At 43.5% G+C, this 9,066-nt stretch overlaps 1 protein-coding gene across 1 annotated transcript in view; it reads left to right on the forward strand.

The window, feature by feature from the left end:
- The first annotated feature begins 3,500 nt into the window (after positions 1-3,500).
- LARP6 (La ribonucleoprotein domain family member 6) overlaps positions 3,501-9,066 on the forward strand; it is a 22,181-nt gene continuing 16,615 nt past the window's right edge. The window contains exon 1 of the mRNA XM_011375854.2: positions 3,501-3,958. Coding sequence (XP_011374156.1) covers positions 3,759-3,958 — 200 coding nt within the window. The 5' untranslated portion in view covers positions 3,501-3,758. The remainder of the gene's footprint in view (positions 3,959-9,066) is intronic.

The raw sequence follows: 9,066 nt of genomic DNA on the forward strand, positions 1-9,066 counted from the left end.
GTGTGTGTGTACCTCTTCTTTATCCATTCATCCATTGATGGACACACAGGTTGCCTCCGTTTCTTGGCTATTGTAAACAATGCTGTAATGAACATACTGTTTCACATGTCCCTTCGAAGTAGTGTTTTGGATTTGTTTGAATAAATGCCCAAAAGTGGGATAACTGGATCCTGGAGATTGATATTATTAAACAAGGGAAATTGCATATTGATGGGCGAGTCTCATAAAACACCTCATACCTATGAATGAGTATCCTAGTTCTTACTGAAGCTAGAAATGAACTATAGGAAGGTTGATTTCCTGCCCAGAGATATCCTTAATGTATTCAGAATGTATTCAGAATTAAGTTGTCTCTGAAAGGCTACCTCAACTTATAATTTCCAATGGAGGAAAATACATATCAGCAACTAGAATGTTTGTGTTTCTCATTCAGGCGAAGATTTTCCTGGTATGCAGCTACTTAGAAGACCAAATCATAATATACACTAGCATATACTGAGCATCTAATCTGGGTCAGGTGCTGTGCTAGACATTTTCCACAAATTATCGAATTTGATCTATATCCTCAACTTGATGAGGTAAGGATCATTCGAACCATTTTTACAGGTAAGAAAACTCAACAACAGAGGGTTGTTGTGGCAAGGCTGGTGTCTGAATCTAGGTCTCTTTGATATCAGAGCAAGTGATTTTTCCACTACACTCTACTGCTTATGTGGGAACTTTTCTCATAAGCTTCAAGACATCCTTGGTGATGTTTTCACTGGCTGTGCCTCTCTGTACAGATTTCTGCTCTAGCATTTGTTGCAGCAGACATTATTATTATTAAAGGCTATCTTTTCCAGGCTCTCTCCATCTCCTGGTATTTACGGATCTTGTCTTAGTCATTTTACAAAATTGAGGCCAGCACAGGGCCTGGTATTTGTTACATGCTTAAACAGATGATTAAAAGAGTAAATAAAATTCCCCCTTTTATATACTATAATCAAATGCAGACTCTTTACTGAACCCCTACCCCATATTATCAACTCTTGCCTTCGACACTTAGTCCACTCCCAAATTCGCCACATTAATATCTTATTCTAAGTCCTTGGTTTCCATCTCTAGTGTCAGGGACACTTCAAAATATTTCCAAATGATTCCAAAACAACAACCTTTTACATACTGGAAAGGTTTTCCAGAGCTGAGTTTTTACTTCAACCTAAACTCAATCTATCCTGATGCTTTGTCAATGTGTTTTATTTTATTTTATTTTTTTATCCTCAGAAGCGCTGGGAGAAAGCTATTTCCCATTTTGAGTTTACTATAAAAATAAGCCCTCAAGATTCCAGAAAAAGGGACTGCTGCCAGCTCCAAACTGAGGTCACGATTTTGTTGAAGGAGACTTTGCTAATCATCTCGATGCTGATGCAAACTTCCTGAAATGATGCTCAACACCAGCCTGGGTGGGACTAGCCTAATTCTCCAGCCACAGAACAGTGAAGGAAGGAGCTGGAAACCAGATGGATCCTTTAAAAGGTCTGGTTCCTTCACCAATGACACAAATGATAGAGTGTGTGGGTAGGACTAATCAAATGAAATGTGAAGCTGCTTTAAAAATTCCATGCAAATTTTGCATTTGATTCCACAGTATATTTCAAGTTGTTTAAAAAATTATGCATATATATATATGTATACACACACACACACACACACACACACACACACACACACACACACACACACATTCTCAGAGAAGCCCTGGCAGAAGGGGGTTTTGTACTCTTGAGGGTACTCATTCCTTAATGGGAAGAGCTTGGGGATGGATGATATCTGACGTATTCTCTAGATTCAAAATTCTTTTACAAGGAGTCAGGAATAAATAAATAAATAAATAAATAAATAAATAAATAAATAAATAAATGAAATCGGAATCAGCATAGGCAAATGTATTTGAATCTAAGGGTATAAAACTCCTTTTTTTTTTTTTCAAAACTCTAACCAAATAAAACATTTCTGCAGACCAGATTCATTCACCAACTGCCAATTCTCAAACTATGGTGCCCTAGGAATCTATATTTTTAGAAAAGTCCTGAGGGAACTCTTATTATCAGGCCCCTGGAAACTCTGAGGTAATGTATGTATGAATTATTCATAAACTGTAAAATCTGGTACGAATGTGAGGCATTATCATGGGTAAATATAATAACCCTGCTGTCTTTGCTACACGGGATGGTTTAAATGAAAGAATGTATATTGCTTTGTGAAGTTCAGGAACTAAAGTTATCAGATCTGGAGATGTGGAGGAGGGCTACAAATCTCTCTCCTCTTGATCCTCATCACAGGGGTGGACCAGGTGGGTAGAGGTTCTATAAGCCCTATAGCCCTGGAGGGGGGCAGCGCTGGGGTGGAAAAGATTCTCTCCACTTCTTGCCTCTTTTTTCCAGTAGCTTAGACCCAGGGCTGTGAGCTATTCCGGTGAAGAACGCCAAGGGTCTCTCTCTTCCTTCACTTATTTACACATTCTAAGGCCTTTTCTATCAAAAGACAGATATAACAAAGAAAGGGATGCAGATTTCAAAACTGACACCTTAAAAAAGCAGGGATGTCCATCCTGCATCCCTGGGTCTCTTTTGGCCCCAGCCCAGACACCCAGGGCCCCATGTGTGGTGTTCTTGTACAAAGGAACTGTTTTCCTAGAGACACTGGACCTCTCCTGACTTGCTTCTCTATATCAAACTGTATTGGTCCAGAATTCTGTTCTTTTGGAGTCCTAGTGTGGAAAATTAATACGATAAATTCTGTTTAAGGCACTAAATTAAGAGCTTCCTGAAAGCGGATTCAGGTTTTACTCATTTCTGTGACCCTGTCCCTAGTTTCTGGGTCACAGGGTTGATATGGAACTCATTTAATGCTAAATGCGGGAAGGTGGCAGGGTTTTCGAACATGCTGGCATTTCAATAGCTCCATTTATTCATTCAACAAATACTTGAATGCTCACTATGTTCAGGGAATAATCTAAGCAATATAGTACAGTGGCTTTCAAACTTCAGTGAACTTCAGCATCATTCGGAGGTCTTGTTAAAAGGCAAAGTTCTGAATCATAGATTCTGATTCAGGAGGTCTGGATGGGCCTAGAGAATTTGCTTTCCTAACCAGTTTCCAGGTAAGGCTGGTGCTGCTGGTCTGGGGGCCACACTTTGAGAAACGCCGTTATAGGGCATGACAGGCACCAAGTCCCGACCTCGCAGGACGCACAGTCTAGGGCGATTATACATACCAGAGAGACTAACGGTGGAGATTTCAGTCATCTTGGCAGGTCAGCGGGGAAGACACGCAGGAGGCATCGAAGCCCCTTAAGTTGCTGCCTGTGGCTCGCCCCCAGAGTCATCTACAAAATGAGAAGTAAGATGTGCTGCGTCCCTCCACTCCTCGGGGCAGCCGTGAAAGGAGCACGCTGGAGGTCGGAGCCCTGGCTCCTCCCCTCCGGTTTGGGCCCGGCGAGCAGAGGGCGCGCACTGCAAGGCTCGGGGGTCCGAGGATCGTTCCGGGACAGGCCTCTGCGGGAGGAGAGCAGAGGAAGTCGCCCCCCTTCCCCCTTCGCGGCCCCGCCTGCGCTTGCTCCCTGCTAGCCGCCCGAGCGGTGGCGGCTGCAGCGCGGGGCGGGGCGCCGCGACCCCCGTCCCTCCCCGGCCGCCTCCGCCCCCTCGGTCGGAGACGCCGCCGCCCGACTGGCTCGGCCTCGCCGCGCGGGGACCGTAGACCCGGCCGGCCCGAGAGCCATGGCCCAGCCCAGCGAAGAGGCTCTGCCCGGGCCCGAAACCGCGGTGCAGATCCGCGTCGCCATCCAGGAGGCCGAGGACGCGGAGGAGCTGGAGGACGAGGAGGAGGGCGCGGAGGCGCTGGGCGCGGGGGACCCGGCTCGGTATCTCAGCCCCGGCTGGGGCAGCGCCAGCGAGGAGGAGCCGAGCCGCGGGCACAGGTAGGCAGGCGCGGCGGCGCGCCCGGCCGAGTGGGAGCCGCCGACCCCCGGGTCCCAGGGAACGGGTCGGGGATGACAGCCCAGCGGTCGGGGTCAGCCCCGCCGCCGGGGACGCTGCTCTGGGCCGTCTCGTGGTGTCAGAACCGGCTTGTGACAGTCGTTGGTGCTCCGGTCCACAGCTTTGTAACCCCACCAAGGCTCCCTCCTGGGGCTGGCGGCGAGGACCTGAGGGCTCTGGACGTGGGCATGCTCTGGAACCTAGGCGGAAGTCCTTTCTGGGCTATCCTCGACCTGTCTTCCCCAGGAGGAGCCTCTCCTTGCGGGAGCTCACCCAAAGACCCTCGGAAAAGCCTAGCCCAGCCTGGTCTTCAGCTCCGAGGCTGCGCCCCAACCCCAATCCACCCCCGGCCCCGTGGTCCCATCTAGCCCTCACTGCCCTGTCTGCTTATCAGTCCAAATGGCTTCCTCAGTCTCTGCTTGGGGGCAGGCCAGGCACGGCTGACACTTGCCGCTGGTGGATCCCAGGAGGACTGATTTCATGGTGTAGAGAGCTCTCTTGTCCTGATTTGGGATCACTTCAGGGCTTGCTGCCTGCATCCTCCCCTGCTTGGGGATTCCCATTTTCATCCAGCCTTCTCCATCTGACTTCTATTCTTGCATCATCATCTTGCTTCCTTGGCGTTGAGTTCCTGGGTGATGGGTAATCTGGAACGGGGTATGGCACAAGAAGCCACCTGTCTAACCTGGCCTCTGGGCCCAGGGACTCTGCACATGCTTTTAGCTGTCAGGACTCTGTGGAATTATTCTGTGGCAGGCATATATTTCCTTCATTGGAAGAAAACTCAAGGTCATAAGGAGACTGAGGCCAGAGCTGACTGACCCCCATCACTGGCTGACCCTTTCCCAGTGGAAAGGGTATGGATTTAGGGACCCAAAGATTCAGGGCAGTTCAGTGGAGACAGAGGTATTCGAGGAGGAAAATCTAGCCCAACAGTTTAAAGCAGGAAAGCTGGGCCACAGCAGATGAGACAGTAGATATATTAACACTTCATGTACTGTAAAGCTTGATTCATTCATTCAGCTCTGTGCAGAGTGTTGAGAACATATAAATAATGAATCCAGAGTCACTGGCATCTCACAGTCTTGAGAAGGCAGCCACCTAGTAGAAAAATTTTAGAAGTCATGTGTAATAGCCCCTAGTGATTTATCTTCCTGCCTTTTTTTTTTTTTTTTTCTTGCCCGTGACTGGCAAAAAGATGTCCCCTATCCTGGAGGCTAAGTTTTGAGACTGTACCATTAGCAGGGATTAAAGCTCTACTTATTTCTTGGGCCCGGAAAGGCCCCTTATGAGATCTAGGAGAATATGATCCTCAGTTCTGGTAGGCCGCTTGCCCTCACCCCCAACTCTCTCCCTCCTTAGCCACCTTTCTCTCCCAGTTTCAGTGGCTCGAGTCTCATAGAGCATTCAGTGTGAAGCACTTCCTGCTGCCCACTGGCATAGCGTTGAACCCAGAAAATCCCTGGGGCTCTTCGGGGTAGTGGAGCTGACAGAGCCCAGCAGGCAAATATCCAGAGCACAAGGAGATGCAGCCAAGAACAAGATCCACACTGTCCCCTGTTTGGGCCTATCCTGGCATGGGAGCAGCCACCACCCTGAGTGAGCACTTCTTGGCTCTCAAAGGCTGCAGTAGAAAGCCCAGGTTCCTAAATCTGCCTGGTGAGGTGTGGCACCCACCCACATCATCCCCTCAGCTCATTGTTCCCTCCCTGCCAGTCCTAACAATTCTTACTCCCAGACAACCGACCCCCTCTGGGTCCCTGAACACAAGGTGAAGTTTGTGTGTACATGCCTTTGCATTCACACTTCTAGGTCACTCTGATTGACTGATTTCTAGTCAGCCTGAAAAGCTTCACTGCCTCTTCCCGACCACCCCATCCTTACCCCAAAGCTGGATTTGTTTCTTCTCTTTTGTGTTGCTGTAGCCCTGTCCATTTTATGCGTAGCACTTACCCACAATTATAATTCTAGAGTTCTCTCTCCCACACCAGAATATGAGCTCTGCGAATTTAGGGACCATGTATGCCCCGTTCTCATTGTATCCTCAGCACCTGGCATGTAGTGGGTGCTCTATAAATATTCGTTGAATGGATACACGTCTCTGTCATCACACTCATTCCAAGGAGTTGAAATACTTGTGTGTTTCTCCTCCACTAGAGAGTGAGATCCTTGAAGGCAATGACCTTGCCTGAATCCTCTCCATGTCACCAGTACCTAGCCCAATATCTGGCTTATACCCAGGGGAAAAGGAATAAATGGAAATAAGGAAACATCTTTATAAGCTCCAAATGTTTCATTAGTTTTCTCCTCACATCTTGTTCACTAAGATGTCTTTCTTTTAATCTTTTTTTTTAACAAAAATTTTAAACATAAAATGTGATAGAGTAGTACTGTGAGCATTCATATATGTATCCATCATTGAGACTTAACAAATGTCAATATTTTCCCATATTTGTTTGGACATATAGTGTGTATGGTTTTCCCTGAACCATTTGAGAATACCTTGTATAAGACTTGTACCATAAGTCCTTTATTTTGTAGTGTTTTATTGATGATGACGTTCTCCTGTAAAATCATAACACTATTATTGCAATTAAGAAAATTAACAATAATTCTCTAATATAATTCCTAAAGTAATCTAATAGCCAAGTTCCATATTTAGGTTTCCTGAAATTGTCTCATTTTGTGTTTTATAGCTGTTTCTTTTTCCCCTTAAACCAGAATCCAATCCAGGCCAAGGTGCTTATTATGTTTCTTTAGAATTTTAAAATCTAGAACATTACTTTTTTAAAAAAAAAATATTTGCTATCTCAGAACTAAGAGGCCAGATGTCTTGATTGTCTCACAGTTCGAATTGGTCTAGTAATGTTCTCGTTGTCCATTTTAACTTGCTCCTTTGTACCAGGTATTTCCTATAAACTGGAATTTATTACTAAAGGCTCGATTAGACTCAGATTAAACATTTTGTCAAGAATACTTCCTAGGCAATGCCATGGACTTTTCATTGCATCACCTTTGGCAGCATCCATCATTAGTGATGCTAAATTTGACTTCTTGGTTAAGGCTATCTCTCCATTGCGATTAACAAGTAATATGTGTGGGCTTGTGAATATTCTTTCACCAATGACCTTTCGCCTAGTGTTTTTATCATCTGCTGATGATCCTTGCTTGAATCAATTCACTGGAGATTACAAATTGGTGATTTTGTAATTTTATCATTCTTTGAATATTTATGAGTTGTCATTCTTCTGTAAAAGAGCTTTGTAGAGTTTTCACTAAAGAAGCAAGCAGACATGGTTAATTATTTCCCCTTTCTTTGAGCAGTTCCTTGCTTTCTGATACTAGATATTCTAGGCTTAATTTGTATATCTCCTACTCTAGTCATGAGATCCTGCCATTTCCACAGAAATCCCTGGTTTTTTTTCAAATACTAGTGGGAATGTATTTAGAAATGAAGAGTTAGAATTAAGAGTGCTAATCTCTATTGGGACATGATTGCTTTTAGGCCCTTTCAATGGACATAACTAGAAAATATATTTTTAAAAAATAAATTTATGTTGATAATTACAATTAAAATTTAATATAGGGCTTTTGCTTTACTTTTATTTTTTACACTGGAAATCTTGATTCCTAATAAATTGACCTATTTACTTGCTTGCTTTGTCTTACAATATGTGAAAATGATTTAAAATTATAATATTAAATTAATTTATTAATTGTACTAATGTTAAATATTAGTACAATTAATAAAATCACTGAACACATCTACTTCTCACTTAACAAACAGAAACATCTAGGTTTCTCTCTCTCCGTGATCTCTGGGTTGGTGCCAGAATGAAATGATTGCACAAGCTATCATTTCCCTGTTCTGGATGATGATGATGAAAGCCTCGTTTATCAATGCCAATTTTGTGCCAGACTTGAAACGAAGTATTTTATATACCTTATCTCTGCTCCACACCACAAACCATTATTTAGATCTGCAGAGACATCCACACGTTGTACTCTTTTCCCAGGCCCTAGGAAATATACCAGAACACCATGTCACAAGCCAGGTCATGATCTCCGTAATAAATATATAAGAACCTGTGAGCTACACAAACACACGATATGGCCTCTGCTAGTGGCATCCAAAATGTAGTTGTTCCTAAGATGCCTGTTCCAAGTTGAAGATGTACTTATCTATGTCTTCAGTCTGCCTCTATAAAGAAAGTTTATCTTTTGAATCTGCCCTCAGTTTTTATATTGCATTATTAATTTGGTTGCCTTTTGAACCTTTTTGGATTCATCATCTTTTTCTAGAGGCGAGGCAAAAGAAACTTCATACAAGTGGTACCAGACCCTAATGTTTTTCAGAAATGATGTTTTCTCTTTTGTGTTCAAGATCCTTCTTGTTGTTATCCAATTTCTTCCTGGTCTTGTGGCCAAAGCACCAAATTACACCATCTGCAAGGATAGATGAATCCAAGAATCTTTCCTGTGTTGAAAGTCACATTACTCCATCATTTTAGGATATTTTCTTTGTTTAAGGTATCATTTGATTAACCCCTCAATTAACATATCTGAATTAGCTTGAGATTTAATGAGAAAAGCAGTTTTGGAGATTTTATGCTGCACTTATTTCTCCAATTTATTAATAAAGATGATAAATATTTAAACACTGGTCTGTGGAGCTCAATCATCAGTTTTGAAATGTGGCCCCTTATTTCTACACTTTGTTTCCATTTCCAGCAGGTTTACAACTATTACAAAATAGCTCATCACCACTCCCAATTTGCAATGCTTTGTTTAAAATGAAACAATAATGTATATGTAAAACTTAAATGTAAAACTTTTCTGAAGTCCTCTTGAAAGGCCGCTAACAAGATATTCATTGGTAACCATACTTTCTGTCTCAAAGAATCCTGATAGGTATGATTTGCCCTATGGAAATGATTCACTTTATATTGACGATATTTTTAAAATTTTTACAGTGTTCAAGGCTCTGGGTTGGTGCCAGAATGGAAGAAACCAATATGAATCCTACTCTCCAGACACAGTTCAGGGCACT

Source organism: Pteropus vampyrus, unplaced genomic scaffold, assembly GCF_000151845.1.
Source record: "Pteropus vampyrus isolate Shadow unplaced genomic scaffold, Pvam_2.0 Scaffold10, whole genome shotgun sequence".
NCBI classification, from domain to species: domain Eukaryota; kingdom Metazoa; phylum Chordata; class Mammalia; order Chiroptera; family Pteropodidae; genus Pteropus; species Pteropus vampyrus.